The 20,671-nt window shown below is 31.4% G+C and overlaps 1 protein-coding gene across 1 annotated transcript in view; it reads right to left on the bottom strand.

Annotated features, from left to right (window-relative positions):
- Positions 1 to 19,994, bottom strand: part of LOC148278409 (pH-sensitive chloride channel 2-like) — a gene marked incomplete at its 3' end in the record, with an annotated part of 70,667 nt that extends 50,673 nt beyond the window's left edge. The window contains exon 1 of the mRNA XM_088231439.1: positions 19,099 to 19,994. Within this exon, the coding sequence (XP_088087565.1) occupies positions 19,099 to 19,187 (89 nt within the window). The remainder of the gene's footprint in view (positions 1 to 19,098) is intronic.
- Between the last annotated feature and the right edge of the window lie 677 nt (positions 19,995 to 20,671).

The raw sequence follows: 20,671 nt of genomic DNA, 5'->3' as shown, positions 1-20,671 counted from the left end.
GTACATAAGTACATTCCATATAAGTAAACACATTGCAAAAATATATTTTATTTGTGTAAATTTTATTTGTTCTAAAAAAATATTTCAATGGGCCAATATGTCTTCTTGCTCATACTGATCATCGTGGTTTCGGATGTGACAGGGTTTAAAGAACACCCTGTATATTCTTTTCTAGTCCTATTTAAAATTCTTAACTCACTCTTTGATGCGCCTGAACTACTGAGCTCAATAAAATAAATATCTAAACTAGAAACCTCAGACAAAACGTACTTTTTCATACCGATAACCATAGAACTAACTATGGTTTTCATTCCCCTATGCCTAGAATTCTTAGGTCTGCCAACAAACATACCAGTCTTGATTTCTTTGATAACAAGTTGTCTTCTTTCAAACGATCACTGAATTAAATTCAATTATTAACACCTCTATCCCGCTTCCACTCCCACTAAGTCTACCATATATCATTGTGTCTTTCTACTTTCCTTTATAATAATTTTCTTTGCATAAATATGTCCTTAAAAATGTCCATTGGGCGTATATATAAATAAATTTATTCGGCGGAACTAAGGGACGCAGGATTGACATGTCGGTGATGAGGCGAGGGTGCTGGCTGGCTAAAGGGTCTTATGGAGGCGTCTGGTGATGTCCACATGTTTATTTTTCACGTATTGAGATGATTTTATTACAAATTTAGCACTTAAATCACGGTTGAAACGATGGTTTTGTAATATTAAATTATGAAATATTACTGTGATTTGACATATTTACCTAGTACTTAATTACTGCTTCCCTAATCGAAAACATAACCGCGCCTCCCCGGTGATAACGTCTGGCAGTCATTAATCCGGATAGTTGGAGTTTTCCTATATTTACGGTGGATTATGTGAGTTGATCTCGGATCTAAGCAGAATTTCACGCCACGAGCAATATTTATTTATTTTCAATAATTAATATTTTGTCGGCCTCGTGATGTAATCATCAGCGCGTTTGCCTACCATGCAAGAGGTCTCGGTTTCGATTCCCGACATGGTTGATATGATATATTTATTTAAAAGGGTGTTTTCACGCTAGAATATTTGGTAATAACTAAAGTCCCTGGACTGGTACCTGAAGCGTAAGACTGATCATCTTACCTTAATGCAACAAAAAAAATGAACAAGAAACGCTTTGATTGGTGTATCAATGCAGTGCCATATGCACCATTAGAAACGGAAAGGGAATGATAATGATGAATTATTAAACGATGCTTGTTTTCTGCGATTCTTTTTTCATTGTCTTTGTTTACATGTTGTCAACGTTTGTTTTGCCGGTTGAGTGTTTATGTTTGGCAAATAAGACATCTATAGCTCTTGAGTAAATATTTCCATGCACTGTTTACCTTTTTTCAAAATCTGCATAGTCTAATAAAGGTTATAAGTCTTAAAACCGTGAGAAATAATACTGAGGAAAAAATTAAAATCACTCCATCGCATCGGTAACATTCTTATTGGAAAATTGAACCATGATTGTGAATGAACCGTGATTTTTTGCATAGGGATATCCGGCGAGCTGAAAACTATCACAACTTAATTACCGCCCAGAAAAAATATCACTCTCTCGGGATATTCTAAGTGGAAAAGTGAATTAATATTAAAACAGAATGTGGCAAGAACATTGGGTATCCTTTTCCCAAGCCGAGGGAAGATACCCCTTTTAATAGAAATCAAATTTATCAGAAAACCCTTGGTTTTCCAAAGTGATTCTGAACAAGTTTGAGACATTTTCCATATGCATAATGCGCATTGGCCACTGTTGTAATGGTTCTCACCTGTTCAGAATCCATTTCCGGGTCTGCCATGTGCATATGTCAGCTTGAGGAGGAAGATCAAAATTATGATTAATATAAAATATTACCGTCGCGACGGTCTGATATTTTTGAAAACTGATTCATAGTGAGTTATTTGAATATAATATTTTTTCCCATAGCGAAGAACCTCCCAGGTTCCATCCAAGGTCAGGGCCGCGATCATGAACGCTATCTTCATTGGTACATATCGAGACGGTATAAACTAACTTCAATATTTATGTATGAAAATGTGTATATCTGTGTGAAAATTCAATATAGCGTCGTCGGTAATCTGTAACTGAACATATTTAGAAAAAAAAATGTAAACATTTTCTATTTTTTATACAGAAAACTTAATTTTAATTCGTAGATAACATTGAAAATAAATTTAACTTCCCATTAAAATACGGACCCAGGTATGGGAATAGAAGATCAAGGGCGCTGTAAAGCATAAGGCTGCGTGCTACGTACTGTATATCGAGGTACACTGTACACCGTACAACTTGAGGTGCGACGGAGCGATACTTTCCGCTCTTCGCTCGTTAGCGATAATAAACTTCGCCTTTGTCGCGGTCATTAACGTTGAAAAAAAACTGGACTCGATATTCGATTACTCGATCTGAGTATCGTTACACGTCTGTCGCCTATTACCGAAACCAAACACTTTAAATCGCATAACCGATGCGAAAATGATCCATTTCTGTTGGTAGGATCACATTTAATTTTTGAAAAGTATTTCAATGATTAACTGGTAGAAAATTTAAAATTACAAGACTAAAAGAAGTGGAATTGATCTGTAAAAATCAAACAAGGTACTAGTCGATATTTTAACTTCAATCAATTAATTTTATTTCGATAAAACAACAGCACTACAAAAAATATTTACATATTACAAAATAATTGATTAATTTATTTACATACATGTAGTTTATTGCACATTATTTGAGACATAAGTCCCAACTCCGTGGGATTAAAAGTCCTGTATTGAGATGGGACGGACAATTAGTTGACACAGACACATGAGTATATCATCACAAATATAGGATCAGAAACACAAAAAAAATTTCAAAAAAACATGTACTTATATGGCACATCAATATGGTAAGCAGTAAACTCAAACATTCAGAAAATCATCAAGGAGTTTCCTACTCAAATCCCTCCCACTATGGAAAATCCAGTCCTTAACTCCTCTCTTGAAAATAGTTATTGTCCTTGAGAGCTTAATACGTTCTTCCAAAATATTGAACACTCTCGGTGTTAACGAAAAGGCGGACTGTAATGAAAAAACGAATTTCATTCAGTTTTGTAAGAGGTTGGGAGTATTTGAATAAAGAATAGGAACATGGAATGGACACCTACCTTTAATATGATGTGAATGTTCTTCAATTTCTGGCACTGGATGATGAAATGCACTATGAAATGTAACGATGTTTACAACGACGCGCGACGAATTCAAGAACTTTTTATGCAATGTGATGTTATGTCAAAAATGTAGTTTTGTTTTGTTCTAAATCCAAATCTTCTAATTTAGAATTTCTTCTATATTGATGTTAGGTAGGTACCATAAGGATAGGTCGAGGGAAGGATGGGAAAGAAAGGTAATTGGCCAAGAAAAACATTGATAAATGCTGTTATTTACTCAACACTCGGTGTGGATTGAATATTAAGTTCTCTAAAACATAAGACATTTTCAGGAGAAGTGGACAAGTTACGGTTTTATCTAAGGAAATAAATCATTGCAGGAGACTGCTGCGAGACATTGCATATATATATATATATACTACTCAGCGTGTTGTCCATATGTTTATTAACATTTATATTGACGTAATAATATTTATAATAAATATTATTTAATAATATGCATGCTTTCTCTTTCCATTGTGTAGTATCCCAACCTAACATAGGGCTCTTAGCCTCATGGAGTTAGGGATACGTTATTATTTTTTTGTAATACGTATGAATAAATATTTTTTCAAACCCATTTATGGTTGAAAAATGTTTTTAGGTGTTGCCTAATATGCGGGTGAAATAATTCAATTAGATTAATCTCACCCGCATCAATAAAGGTTTTAGCTCTTTAACTTTACGGGTGGAAGAATTGAAGGGATATCACTCCATCATCTCTGTTTATATTGTCGGGATGTTTTTTAATCCCGATGGCTTCTTTGACCAATCGAGTGTGGCGAGTCTTCGGACTCCTTAAGATTATCGGCTTGAGAAAAACTTACGCCCCGTTTCTATGTGGTGTTTGGCTTAAGTCGAGTTTTTTTATTTTTTGTTTTTTATTTATTTAAATTTTTGTACATAATGCTAATTGTACATTGGCGGGCTTATTGCCAAATGGCAATTTCTTCCAACCAATAAAATAAAAGTTTTATTGTTATTATTCAAGTTAAAAACATATTCAATAGAAAATAAAGATAAAAAAAGCTTAAGATATTTAAAAACAGAAATAAATGTATTTTTGTATAAATTACCTTAAATCAATACCATTACTCAATGGGAAAAAGGAAAAAAGAGGAAAGGAGGAGAGATTAAAGAAGAGCAAGGAGATGTTTTTTCAGGCGTGATTTTAACAGAGGTACTGTAGAAACATCTTTGATGGTGGATGGGAGATGATTCCAGTCGAGCCGCATGGACACTATATGAGTTAGAAAGAGGAATTGTGGATGGGCATTAAGAGAGTGCTTTGAGAATAAGAACGAAGAGGTAAACCATGAACTGACAAGGGTTGAAAAATTTCACGCAGGTATATAGAAGCGTTAGGACTATGAAGAACATCGAACAGAAGTGAAAGGGAGTGATAGTCTCTCCGCTGTCTAATCTTGAGCCATTTCAGTTGCCCACGATAGTCAGAAATGTGGTCATATTTCCTAAGACCAAAAATATACCTTATGCATGTATTCTGAAGTCGTTTAAGTTTCGGGGTAGCCGAGCCCGCATGCACTCATGCGCTGCTTTACTCTCGTTGTAATTTTCCTGGCCGTATGGCCGATGTCCAAGTTTGGAAAGTTTTTCACAAATAAGCTTGTGAATACCATCGGTTTTAAGAGGGTCCCCGGTCCCCCTTTGCTCGTCACCAGACTCGATTAGCAAAAGAAGCGATATTGATTTATAAACATCCCACTACTTTTAATTACTTATATTACTTTTAATTACAAACTACTTTTAATTACTTATATTATATTTGTAAATAAAATCAATTTATTGCTGCTCTTACTATAATGTGTCATTAATTTTGAAGATGTTTTTTAAATTGACCTAAATTTATTGTCTTATATTTCACTTAAAGATTCTTCTCATCGTTTCTTTGAATCCCTTAAAATAAATGTGTTTATGTTTTTCCTTTTTTAAAAATAATGTTATTACTATTTTATTTTATTTTTACATCTGAGCATGTTTTTCATTCTTTATTTCCATTCTTAATTTTTACTTACTCTTACACATTTTCTTCATTTTTAATATTATTTCCATTTGTTAATACTCACTACAAACTACAAACCTTAAAATATCTTTTCTTCACTTAAATTTTAATTTTTAAACAACTTTCATTTATGTTTTTTTTTCCTTCTCTTTTTTATACTTTCATAATTAACCTTACATATAATTGCTTTTTGATATGGAAACTTCACTGGTCCATTAGAATTAAGTCTAACTGTGTAAAATATTAAACTTTGTAACTGTACTGTATGTTTCCTGAATAAAAGAAAAAGAATCCCGACAGTATAAACAGTAACAATGTTAGGGGAATTGTATAATTATATGAGTTTGTCATTAAAATTGTATATTTATGTTTATGTTTTGTACCTTCTTCAATATCACTACATAAGTTGTTTTTTTATTTTTATTTTCTTACTTAAAATACATATTTATAAATGTACTTATTTATCGTACACCTAAATATTTATTTTTATTTTACAATTATAATTCTTTTATTTTATTGTCGGCCTCGTCGTGTAATGGTCAGCGCGTTTGCCCACCATGCGAGAGGTCTCGGGTTCGATTCACGATATGGTTGATATGAAATATTTATTTAAAGGGGGTGTTCGCACCAGAATATTTAATAACCCCTGGACTGGTACCTGAAGCGTAAGACTGATTATCTTACCTTCATGTAACAATTTTTTTTATCAAGATACGCTGCGATTAGTGTGCCAATGCAGTGCCCTATGCACCATTAGGTGCGGAAAGGGAATGATGATGATGATTATTTATTTATTTTTTTAAATTTTTTATTATTATTATTAATTACATTTACATATTTTATTTGCAGTTTCTGAATTACTAACATTTCTTAAGTTTTAAAATTATTTTATTCTATTACTGGGTTATTTCGATGTGTTCACTTGATAAGTGACTTACATAGGTGCGGAAAAATATTATTTACTGTTTTTATAATATGTAAAAAAAGTTTTTTTTTCCAAATAAATACATAAAATATATTACTTTTCGCATATTCTATATCATCAGTTGTCTCGTAAGTTTCGACACGATAAGTAAATTTTATTTATAATCCGTTGCCCAAAAAAAAATATTTTCAAAACTCGTTTTTTTATCGTAACTGTTCCAAATTTAAACAACTTTGTCTGCATTTAAACATTTTTAATACAAAATTTTGCGACTTTTAAGTATGTAGGTGAAATAATTCAATTGGATAAATCTCACCCGCATAAATAAAGGTTTCAGCTCTTTAACTTCACAAACATCAATAGATGAAAGAATAGAAGGAATATAGATGTTTAAATATAGGCAGAATGGTGAATGTTACACAGTGTGTAAAGTGGCCACTTAAACCAGCCATTGACAGGTCATAAGCCCTGTAGATGCCTAGACATCTATATTACCTTCTCTTAAATGTTCTTCATCTCTGTTGTAATATGTAAACTTAATATAAACAGCTCCCCAGGGAGATGAATCCAGTTCTTGTCTAAAAAAATTTGGACAAACTCAAAATATTGTTGATTATAATTATTATTTCTAACATTTCCTTCCATTCACTAACTCATAGCTTGCATTGTCCAGATTATAAACAAGCAAAAATCACTTGGCCAAATTTTAGCCACCTTGCATTATTAACTCTTGTGTGGCTGCGATGTGACACTAGTCTACATACGATACAAGACTTGATATATCTCTATGATTTTTTTAAATCATCATTTAAACTTCATTTAAAACTTCATTAAGTTGTATTTTTTTAAATCTTCAAATGGACATTTTCACACCAGACTTGAAAAGTAAAAGTTGTATAACTATGCTGAATTTAAACACAAAATATTTATCCTCGCTACGCGAAGAATGAATGTGACGCCAATACAGCAATGAATCTGTAAAAGAGAGAGCACGAAGATAGAACTCATAACAAGGAAGATAGAGACGCTGTTCTGTGGCCGGTGTTTGTGTGAAACAGATTCAGTCCGTTATTGGCAGTGATGGGCGACGCACGCATGTAATAAGATCGGCATATTTATAATTTTTAATTTATTTTGCTATAACATGGCTTAATTATATGTTTATTTTTTAAAATTATTACAGAAAATTATCATTAAAAGTAAGTATGTCTAAATGTTTTTTTTCAAATGTCTGAACTTTAGAATATTCCGTCTTTTGCTTGTGGTAACACGATGTTACATCACCGCGCGCAAATTAATTATTTATCACAGTCTTTTAAGAGTTAAACATTCCTCGATATTTTAATGTTTTAGACAGACGCCGAGGTGCAGCTGGTTAGACGGCTCGATTTTCGCCAGTTGCAAGAAAAAAATCCAAGAAAGGATTTATTCTCAAACGGTCTGGGTGTTGTAGTGTATTTTTTATTACCTCCTTCCATATCCCATCTATCCTAAGGCTTAGCGGGTTATTCCTTTAAAAAAAGGCAAAAGTTAATAATGGAATTAATTAAAAAGACAATAATGAATTATGTTGTGTATTTAAGAACTCCAAAACACGAGAATCTGATTTTTTCTCCGTCTTCAAACTTACAAATTGCGATTTCTCAAAATGATGTATTTTGGTAAGTGACTTAGCCTGAACGTCGACGACATGTTATTTTATAAAGTTATTATCACAGCCACATTTAATATAAACTTTGTCAAGGAGTGAAAATAAGTTTAATCTTTAACTATTGATCTTTTTACAGTTCCAAAATCTAATGAGGAACTTCAGCCCTACGGGAAATTGGATACAAAAAATGTTTTCTTACGCGGGGTAAAAATTAGTGCATTAAATTGTACTGCAAAGTTTCTTGAAAATGTACAGAAAAAATAATAAAAAATATTTTGATAAAAACGTACTGCTTTAAATGACGTCACTGGTTCATGTGAATCAACCTATGATCTGAGAGCTATGGAAGATTTCCGGTCTGCTTGTCGCTTCTGGACCAATAGGAAGAACTGAATGAGAATATGCGGAAATGAACCTCTGACGTCACCCGCGGAGTTGTTTCAGAAATACAAAACTTTAAAAAATCGTAGCGCCGATAATACGATCTGTAAAAATTAAAAAAAAAAAAATTTGAATTAGTTTAACAGTCTATTAATAAATAAAAAATTTGAAAAAAACCACTGAACTTCCTCATTGTGATTTTAAGTTTAATATTTACGAGTATAGAAATCAGTAAGTATTCTCATTCGTCCTAACCAATATTGAATTACCCACTCCACAAACGTTTAGTTTATTTTATGTTATGTTCTTTTATTGTGCGTTTTATAATATAAATAATACAGGTTTACAGAAATTAAATTTAAACAAAAATACGTAATGTTTTAAACCGTCAAAAATTTTGTAATTTCTCTTTGTATATTAAGTCTGCTTTGAATTCTCACAAAAAACTAAAGTTTTTTATGTGAAAAGTGAGGACACATTATTTTATATTATTTATGATGTGAAAAATATGAATAAATGAATAAAAAATACATTGTAAGTATTCCACGTAAAAATTAGTATATCCTACATAACCTATACAACCAACAAGCCTTTACTTGCTTATAAATAATTATAATATTATAGTGCCAAGTACTCTAGATATGTAACTAGGTAGTCATTTTAATCAGAACCTTAACACATATTATTAATGGATGTCAATGTAATTAAAGACGTGAATTTGTAGACTAAGTTCACTGCAGTGAATAAATTAAGTAAAGGTTTTATCACATTGTAATAATAAATTATTTAAGTACAGATAAATTATTATATTTGCTAAATATTTATAATGTGCATATATTGAGATTGTCGGCCTTTGTCGGCCTCGTGGTGTAATGTTCAGCGCATTTACCTACCATGAGGTCTCGAGTTCGATTCCCGACAGGGTTAAAATGAAATATTTATTTAATAGGGTGTTTTTACACTAAAATATTTCTTAGTTCCTGGACTGGTACCTGAAGCGTCAGACTGATCATCTTACCTTCATGAACCAAAAATGATCAAGATACGCTGCGATTAGTGTACCAATGCAGTGCCCTATGCACCATAATGTGTGTATAGGGAATGACGATGATGATATATTAAGATTACCCACTTGTAAAAAAATATAAATTTTTAATAACAATTTTTAAGAGCAACAAAATACGGAATATTTTTGTTTTAAATTTAAAAAAATTAGAGCATTAAATTGTAGAGCGAAGTTTCCTGAAAATGCATGAAAAAAATAATAAAAATAAACTATTTTACATGACGTCACTAGTTCTTCATAACTAATCAATAATAAGAGAATTACATTCATTAAATATTTGTTAAATAGTTTTTTTTTAATTGGAAGGAAAAAACACAGGTACTGTTTTACTACTGTCATACTGTTGGATGGAAATGCTTACTCTTATCAGTGACATAATATATACTATTTCTATACTTGATACATATATTACGATAGGTTCTTAAAAAATAACATGTTTTCAATTAAATGTAAGTTAATCTCTACGTCGGCCTCGTGGTGGAATAGTCAGCGTGTTTGCCTACCGTGCAAGAGAACTCAGGTTCGATTCCCGACATGGTTGATATGAAATATTTATTTAAAGGGTGTTTTCACACTAGAATATTTCACAGTCCCTGGACTGGTACCTGAATCGTAAGACTGATCTCCTTACCTTCATGTAACGAAATTGATCGAGATATGCTGCGATTGGTGTACCAATCCAGTGCCCTATGCACCATTAGGTGCGGAAAGGGAATGACGATAATAATTATTTCTACGCTGATATTAGTGAGGATATTTTTTTAAAATATTTTTATTTTTTATTATTTATTTTTTACATATTTATTACAGCAATTAACGAGTAATTATTTATACAACAAATTAATTAAGTTGTAAAAGTAAACATATATATTTTTTATTTTTGCTGTTGGTTCATCTAAACTGCCTAGCTAGGAATAGCTTCCCCGTTCTAAGGCAGTAAATTAAAAATTAGTTTGTTCAAAGCGGAATATATCAGCGCCCTTGAGGTGATTTTCACAAAAAATGGCGCTATATAAATTATCCAAACATTATTATTATTATTATAATAGTTATATAATTTTAAATCACCGTCTACTCGAATCCTTCCGCCCTAAAAACTTCAGTCTGGGAGACGTCTTTTCTGAAAATTGTTCGTCTTCTAAATGTTGATTGTAATTTTGTATCTTTCTTTCACTGTCTTTCTTGTCAGATGGTACCTAAAGGTACGATTAAATTTGAGTGTCGTGTTGTGCTGTGGTGTGCGGGGAGCTATCTAGCGCACATCGCTTCTTTGGATATTTTTTGGACAGAATTACATTGCTCTATTAGCGTGGTGCGGGCCAAGACATGCCTACCGTAAGAGGAAGTCTAACTTTTCTTTATATAAACGTATTCTCGTATTTTCTTCCTGGATTGTAGGACTAGAGTAGTGATTTTTTTACACACTGTAGATATTTACCATTGGAGTGTTTCTATAGTTTTTTTTTATAAATAGTTTATATTGGGAACTATGACCGTCCAAAAACCCCTAAAGGCGCTTAGTTTTATATGCGTCTTCGGATGTATTTCGAATTTCATTTGAATATTCTTTCTTAAAAAAATAACGAAATCGGCCCAGTTTTGAGGTGCAGAAAACAGTACAGCGAAACGTCGATTTTAGTTAGGCTGAATCAGTACGACGTGCAGTTGCAGTAAGTATTTTAACATATTTTTTCTACAAAGTTTTGAGTATGTCTAAATGTGGCGGTCAGAACCCTGGAAACGACAGGTCATAAGCCCTGTACATGCCTAGACTTCCATATTCTCTTCTCAAAAATGTTTTCCCTCTCTGTTGCAACAAATTTATACATTTTCTGTCACTAGCAAATGCCTTCCCGATAATGTGCAAAAAAGATAACTGCACGTCGGACTGCTAACTAAAATCGACGTTTCGTTGTCCCGTTTTCTGCACCTCAAAACCGAAACTGTAATTTTCAAAAAAAAAATGAAAATGTCTGTACGTTTTGGGTTTTGCAAAAATAGTTATCACATTTGTATACCGTAGGCCCAAAGGCAGCAGACAAAACTGGGCGGTTTTTAGGTGGTTCCAATAGTAAATCATGATAATATAATAAGAAAAAATAAATATAAAAACATATCAAAAATGCATACAAAAATTACGATTATGTTTTCATTACATCAAAATTTTAAGCACAAAATAATTGCTAAGTATTATAATTCACTTATTTTACCTGATAGTTATAAAACGAGTCTGATTTTTTTTTCGCTCGCAATGTAATTCTTAAACTTTTCTTTATATATAAAAATGTTTTCCTTGTTTGATTTTTCATATTTATGTTTTTATTTCGTTAATATTTTTGGTTGCTTATGAGTATTTACCTACTTGTTACTATTGTTATAGTTATGCAATTTTATCATTTTTGTTATGTATTTATGTATGGATTTTTTTTCATATTTGTGTTCAATATAATATGTTAAATGCAATTTATGCCGTTTATGTAAGAATAATTAAAAAAATAATTTAATTCAAACGCCATCTTACGGTGTTTTTGTAGTAGGTGTGCACCTTAATGCACAATTGTCATTGCTTAACAATGCTTATTATAAATATTACGTTTAGAATTCTATTGTAGCGATATAATGATAATAGGAATGGATTCTGATCGGAATAATTAAAAAAGTAATAATATCATCGGTTTAATGAAGTATTCCACGACTGCAGGTCGAGGCTGTTAATCTTACTAGCCGCGTTTCGTCTCACGCACTTTATCCGAGTACCTGCAAGTTCTTATATGGGTCTTGGCACTACTCGGCAGCTGGTACTTGTTCTTTGGTACAAGAGACATGTAAAAATAAAGGCTGAACTTAAGAGAAAAAGTGCTCTCGCTTTTCTTCACACAAACGTATTACCGTATTTTCTTATTGGAAAATGGCACTAGAGCAGTGATTTTTTACAGATTAGATATTTAGCATTGGCGTGTCCCTATGTGTGATATTTTTTCCATTAAAAAACCGCCCAGTTTTGTCTGCTGTCTTCGGGCGTACGGTATACAAATATTGAACAACTATGATTTAAAAAACGAAAATTTCTAATTTTTTAATGATTACATTTTGAATCAGGTAGTGGTCCCGTGGCTACTGTCTCGGAAAGATCCTTAGTTCGAATTCCACTCTATCCCAATTTGATTCCTATTTTTTTAATAGTGAGTTATTTACAATTCATTGAAAACGGCCAGCAAAAACTAAATATTAGGGTAAACCATGAGAACCCAAATACATATTTAAAAAAAACATTTTCAGTTTTGAGATGCAGAAAACGGGACAACGAAACGTCAATTTTAGCTAGCAGGCCGACGTGCAGTTGTTTTTCGCACAGTATCAGGAAGGCATTTGCTAGAGTGACTGAAAAAATATGTTCAAGCACGTTGAACTGATTCAGCCTAACTAAAATCGACGTTTTGTTGTACCGTTTTCTGCACCTCAAAACTGAGCCGATGTTGTTGTTTTTTTTAATTTTTTTTAAGAAAGAATATCAAAATGTGTCTGTGTCTGCAGCTTTTGCGTTTTTCGAAAATGGTTATCATATTAATTTGTATACCGTAAGTCTAAAGACGGCAGATAAAACTTAGCGCCTTTAGGGGTTTTTGGATGGTCATAGTTCCCATAATAAACTATTTATTTTAAAAATAAAACCATAGAAACACTCAAATGGTAAATATCTACAGGGTGTAAAAAAATCACTGCTCTAGTCCTACAATCCAGGAAGAAAATACGAGAATACGTTTATAAGAAGGAAAGTTAGACCGCGTTTCCTCTTACGGTAGGCATGTCTTGACCAGCACCACGCTAAATAGAGCAATTTAATTTTGTCTATACAATATCCAAAGAAGCGATATGCTAAAAAAATTAATCGTACCTTTACGTACATTTTACATTGACCCTATAGCATGGGGAAACAGCATGATGGTTCGTTTTTTGTTGTTTAGTTATTTAAATAATTTTGATTTCACCTGAGAAATACAACATTTTCAAAAAGATTAAACCCAGTTCTTGTATGAATGTAGAAGAAGCGAGATCTGTATGCAAAGATAGAGTGTTGTGGCGTTCTATCCTCTCTGCCTACCCTTACGAGGCAACGGCGTGATGGTTTGTTGTTGTTGTTGTTGTTAGTTCTTTCATTATTTTTTTTAATAAAAAACGTTTTTGAGAAGGGAATATAGATATCTAGACATTTGAAGGGCTTGTGATCTGTCATTGATTGGTTTAAGTGGCCACTTTACACATTGTGTAACATTCGCCATTCTGCCTATGTTTAAACATCTCAACTCTTCCATTTGTCATTTGAAGGGCTTATGATCTGTCATTTTTAAAATTATTCATACAAATACATATATATATATATATACGAAAAAAAAATAATAACGTATCACAAATTTTATGAGGCCAAGGGCCCTGTGTTGAGTTGGGATACAACATAATGGAAAGTGAAAGCATGACTGGTTTAAGTGGCCACTTTACACACTGTGTAACATTCACCATTCTGCTTATGTTTTAACACCTCAACTCTTCCATATATTATTTTTTTTGAATTAAAAGAGCTGAAACCTTTATTGATGTAGGTGAGATTCATCTAACTGAATTACAACAACTACTAGGCAATGCCTGAAACCAGTTATTCAATTTGATACTCCTTCTTATACCAGTTAGTTTGATTAGCAATGTATTAAATATATCATTAAGAATAACTCCTTAGGGAGGAAATCCAGCCTGTCTACAAACATTTGGACATACTCAAAACATGTTTTAGTTTAATATACCTTGATAAAGGAGCACGCAGTATCTCAGTAACCAGTCGGTAAATAAACAAACAAATATAAAGTATTTACAGACAAAACGTTTTTATTTAAATTTTAATTAAAAGTTTTTTTCGAGTTTTTTTTTGTTTAAATCCTGAAACGTGAAAGTGCATTAATTTTGTACGAACAAATTTAACACGCATTATTTATATGCAAAAAATATCTAAATTAACATCATCATTCCCCCTTTCCACCTAATTGTGCCTAACAGGGCACTGCATTGGTACACCAACCGCAGCGTGTTTTGTTCACTTCGGTACATTAATTTAAAATGAGTATTACATGATAATTGTAATAAAACTTAAAAAAAAAAAAACACTTATACACGTCGGAAATTGAACCCTAGACCTCTTGCATGGTAGGCGAACGCGCTGATTAGTAGATCACGAGGAAACAAAAAAATTAATTGACAAACATATCTACATTAGGATGTCGTTAAAAAATAGTAAATTAGTATTAGTTAACTATCGACTATAATTAATTAATTAGTAAAAAAACTCAATACGGACACATGAGTAAGTATATACATATATTCACTTCGAAGCAAAGCAATAAATTACAGAAAAAACTCCGTTTTTCCGAATTCCAGTCACTCGTGTTGCCAAATATCCAGAACGTTATCGGGAAATAAAAAACAGAGAAGTTTTTAACTATAATTTGATTTTGCAAAATTTCGCTGGACATGTTTAAGTAAGTTTTTAATGTGATTCAAATTCGCTGTATTTTTTGAAAAGCAATAAAATCTGGCATTCATAAATTTGGATAATTTTTGTTTTACTGTACTCATGAATACTAGTAATAATACTTAGAAGAATACTCAAATAAAAACTTTTTTAAAAGGGATATCCCTCTAAGCCTCTATTTCATACGATCATCAGGAAGTTATGAAAAATACACCATAGACATGAGGAAAAATCTTTTTTGAATTTAAGAAACCATCGACTATAAATTTGAGCTGATAACAAGATGGGAAAACTGGTAACCAAAATATAAGGTTAGAGAAACAACTGCCAGTTCAAATGATGAAGGGCACAAGTTTGAGGCCCATATTTTTTTTTTCACATAAAAACAAAACGTGTAAATATATATCTACAGATTTATCTGCATGAACATTAAAACATCTAATATAATATTTTTACAAATCGGGAAAAACACTGAAAATTTATTTAGAGCGAATTTTTACGATTCTAATTCTACTTATCAATGTATGGTAAAATGGGTAAATATGGCACCATTGAGAATACGCCGCTCTAACTTGTTTGACCTTTTATTATAAAAACTTGTACGCATATAACGATAATCTTCAACATAAATTATCAGTCTTACAAAAAATACGACTTTTGTTGGAAAAAACAAAATATGTACAGATATATTTTCATCATACTTTTTTACTAATCATTCTTAAACTGTGTGTCACTTGTAAACGACCTATTAAATTAGGATCTATGTTATATTGATCGGTTACATATCTCAAACGACGTCAATCGTATTTGTACTTATAGATCCTTTTTTACATGGATATGAATTTTTATGATTTACCCAAATATTTCATTAATTTATTATTTAAAATGTTGATACAGAATTCAAAAACCCCTGCAATTTTTTTTTCTGAATTATTTAAATTTTTTTATTACTTTTTAACGAAATTTTTTTTTTCTACTTTTAATAAAAAAAAATGTACATTAATATTGGGTTAGAATACACTTATTATATAATGCCACAATTACCCCGGTCGGTGGTGTCATACTCCTGAAGACTGGGTAAATATGGCACATTTCTGTTTTCATAAATTATTATTTAGTTCCCATAAAATAATTATTATAAAGATATGAGCTCTTTTTTCCTAGTTTAAGATAAATACTTTCTGAAACACGACGAGTTTATTTTCTTGCGCGCGAAGTAAGTTATATAAGCTTAAAATAATTGGTGCCATATTCATATATACCCATTTTACCTTATACAAAACCAGTTTTCATTTATGATTTTCGGGTTTGCCCGCCGAGTGCGCGCCTGGCAAACATGCGTACAAGTATGACGCGGTAACGTCAAACGTGTCGTTTGTCCCACAATTTTGTCGGTAATATTTTAAACAACGAATATTTTTTGCGAATGAAATTCAAATCTACATAAACAAATTTACAATCATAGTAAATCTTTAATCGTCCCTTCATAATCGAAGATCAGGGACAGCCATTTTAATGTTGTTAAATGCTGGCTCGCGCCCTTCAGAGATAAAGATTATTTATCAAAAGATAATTAAAGTATAAAAAAAAAATTAAGACGGAGTAAACAAAAAGTTTTTCTTTTCAGACGCCCTATTTCATTATTACTACTCGTATATATATATATTTTTTTTAATTTTACAAGTGGAGTGATACGGAGCGGCTTTACGCAGGTACGCTTATTTTCTTATTTTTTTGGCATTGTATTTAGTTATAATAACTAATATATATTATGTATATAGAAAACTATAATTGGCTTATAATTTTTGTTTATTTTTAATATTATATTTTTTGTTATAATGTTTGTTGTTTTCTTTTATTAAATGAATAAAATACTCGGACTCGTATTTAAAATTATATAAACTTTTATAAATAAACAACTAAAACAGTGTAAGTCTCTCTCCAAGCACAAGAGTTAGTCTCTTTTTTTTGAGAGTTACAGTGATAACATTTACTAGATGTGTAAAAGTAGATATGTTTAAAATTTTACAAAAACATGTACTTTTTATGAAATTTATTAATAAAAAAATAGGTACCTATTTGGTTTTCAAGAAAATTAAAGGCATTAACTCTTGGAAATACTTGAGTAATAAAAACCTTAACCACGCCACCAAAGTCTTATATGGATATTTTTTTACACTCCAGTATGTACCTATTTTCATACTTGATTATTATAAGATGTTGCCTGATCCAGAGAATGCGCATTTTGAACATATAACTTTTGATATTTTACCGTTTTTGCTTGTATATGTAATTTTTAATACTTTTAAAATAATTTTTATGGTTTTTCATACTTTTTTAGGTTGTATTATATATATTTATATGTATTTGCTCGTAGTTTACTTGAATTTAATTCTATAATATGGTCTCCAAATTTTAATATTCATATAACGCGGATTGAATCGGTGCAACGTAAATTTTTAAAATCGTTAATATTTAGAATCGGATCAAATACTTTCATAATAAACTATTGTGATCGTCTAGAGTACTTTCACGTCTTTAGCTTAGAATTCAGAAGGATTTTGGCTGGTTTCATATTTTTGCACAAATAATTATCTAACTGCATAGATGCCCATGATATCCTTGCTCAGATAAACATTAATGTACCTCGTCGTAACTTGCGTACCAATCCTGTCTTTGCTGTGGGAAATTATAAAACTAACATCGGATTCTTTTTCCCTCCGCCAAGGATCTTCAGAACAATGAACGAAATCTCACTAAACGGTACTGTCGATGTGTTCCTACAGCAAGGGCAGGCATTTAAGAAGCAAGCGGTGTTGTCTCTCCTGACTCGCGATGTCACACTTGCCATTTCCGCCAAGATTATGCTATTTACATACCTTTTGTTAATTATACACTTTGTTAATTTAAGTAGACTTTAAGACTGTTAAGATTAAGTATTACTCATTACTGTCATGTATTAGGGCTTACTTAAGCCTGTTGATTGGCTTAAAAAAAAAAAAAAAACGCTTTTGATATTTTTTAACCTGTATTGGGTAAATATATTTTGTTAATTTTAAAAACTTTTTCATTCTTGTAATTTTTTAACATTTGCACTCTCGTACTCCCTTCAGCATGTATTTTTATTTTCTTTTATTCAGGAAACATACAGTACAGTTACAAAGTTTAATATTTTACACAATTAGACTTAATTCTAATGGACCAGTGAAGTTTCCATATTATAAAGCAATTATATGTAAGGTTAATTATGAAAGTATAAAAAAGAGAAGGAAAAAGAAAAACACAAATGAAAATTGTTTGAAAATTAAAATTTAAGTGAAAAAAAGATACTTTAAAGTTTGTAGTTTGTAGTGAGTATTTACAAATGGAAATAATATTAGAAAATTTCTAAGAGTAATTAAAAATTAAGGATTGAAATAAAGAATGAAAAACATGCTCAGATGTAAAAATTAAAAAAAAATAGTAATAACATTTTAAAAAAAAAAAGGAAAAACATAAAACATAAATATACACATATTTATTTTAAGGGATTCAAAGAAACGATGAGAAAAATCTTTAAGTGAAATATAAGACAGTAAATTTAGGTCAATTTAAAAAACATATTCAAAATTAATGACACATTATAGTAAGAGCAGCAATAAATTGATTTTATTAACATATATAATATAAGTAATTAAAGGTAGTTTAAAAGTATAAAAACATGCCCATGAGCAGAGAAAAAAGAAAAAATAAAGAAGGAATAACAAGTATAGCAAGTAATCTTTAAAATTTGAAAAGCAATATAAGGAGAAGATTTTAAACCAAGAGAAGTCGATAAAATTTCATTAAAGCGATTTTAGTAGTAAAACAAATTTCAAAAGAGAAATTTGATTTATAATAATAATATTAATGTATGTAATTTGAGTGATACAATTGCGTGTATACATACACGCAATTTTTAAACTTTTTATAATTTTTAATTTTTCTTTTACATATTGTATTATGTATTTATCATTTAGAATTTATTTCCATACCTTGTATTATGTTTATTTTATAATTTTTAAAACTTTTTCATCCCCTTTTAATTTGTAGTGTATAGTAATAATTATTCTGCTTTTTTAAATAATGTTATAGTTTCAAATTTAAAAACGTCTGTAAATAAATATTGTTATCTGCGTGTCCCTAAACGAGTTTTTTTACAAAAACTTCTTGGAAATATTATATAAAATTATATATAATATGTTTTCAATTTTAATAAGAAAAAATAATGTAAAAAATCAAAGAAAAACGAAGTATTTAGTAAATTAATAGTAAACTCTGTCGGCTTACCGGGGAGTCGAGTCCGTGTTGTTCTCAGCGGCCGCCAGAAGGACCAGCTGAAGGACGAGCACACATAACCACCTGCTCTGTATCTTCATACTGTACCACTCACCCACACAACACTGCACGAGAAATATCACTATCACCCGATTAAGATGTCGTTATATATGGCTCCCACCGTCGGCGTTGGGAACATCTTCCTTTATCAGTTTTGTTTGTTTACCGAAGCCTTATTGCGGACGCTTCGCTTCCTACGGTTTCCATCTTGATAAAAACACCACACGACGACGGAGTTTACTTCGCCGGAAAAGAGAAAATAATCGGATGAATTAAAATTTTAAGAGCAGAAACTTTTTGACAGCTACCAAAACTTTCGTAAACAAAGTCTTATTGTTGCATAAATTCAGTACCCCGTCAACTTCTACCACCTCCGAGTTCTGCGCGTACAAAATAAAGCGGAAGATTCTCGAAGAAAGTCACTTTATATTACTCATTTACTCGAAGGAGTAATTAAAATAACATATCACTAATTTTACACAGTCATTAAAAACGACATTCACGACTCTTTTGTTTATGCTAAGATTTTTATGTGGAAATAATTATTGTTCTATTAAATAATAAAACTTAAGTCTTCGTTTCGTGCGGAATTGATTAGATTATATTGTCGACCTTACTATATATTAATTTTACGTTTTCTTTTCGTCCGAACTTTTGCACTATCGCGCCATTCAAACGTCAGTTTGATGTTTGAATCCGGAATAATATTTTGACACCGGTGTTGCCAGAACTGCGGAGCGGTCCACCCGTGGATATTCACAGTCCGTTACGTACCTAATTAAACAAATGATGCGAATAAATTAGCTCGAGCTACAGCGTAGATTCCGCAAATCCGCGACCGTTTTCCGCCGCTCTTGTATTGACAATGCAATCACAAGGCACAACTTGACCACTCCAGTCTTATTTCTCAATTTTTCATGCATATTTATTGAGGTTTCTTAGACAATGCCGGAGGTGGTTAATGACGAGCATGTCTATAAACAATGAATTACAAATTAAAAGACGCCCGATATTGATATTTCATTTATTTGCTACTACAATTTAAATAATAAGCAACAAACTAATTTAGTTCATGAATACTTATTACATGCCTAGGTACGAAAATATTAAATTTAATGGAAATGTAAACAAATATACTAGTATAAACGAAATTCGCCCTTGAATTTTGAATGAGAATCTAACCGGACTATTTAAATTTGTTGCAACAGAGAGGGAAAACACTTTTGAGAAGGGAATATGGAAGTCTAGGCATTTACAGGGCTTATGACCTGTCATTGGCTGGTTAAAGTGGCCACTTTATACACTGTGTAACATTTACTATTCTGTTTATGTTTGAACAACCACATTTTCTCAACTCTTCCATCTGTTGACTTTTGTGAAGTAAGAGAGCTGAAACCTTAATCGTGTGAGAAGATTCATCCCCGGCTAAACCAATTCACCTACTAGGCAACGCCTGAAAACAATTTTGATTTTTTTTTGCTTGTTTTCTAATGTACATGTAAATAAATAAAATTTTAATGGCCAA

Source organism: Micrasema longulum, unplaced genomic scaffold (genome assembly GCF_059751315.1).
Source record: "Micrasema longulum isolate JH-2025_06_02 unplaced genomic scaffold, ASM5975131v1 h1tg000886l, whole genome shotgun sequence".
Lineage (NCBI taxonomy): Eukaryota > Metazoa > Arthropoda > Insecta > Trichoptera > Brachycentridae > Micrasema > Micrasema longulum.
Note: the sequence above shows the minus strand (reverse complement) of the source record. Positions and strands in the feature narration are given on the sequence as shown.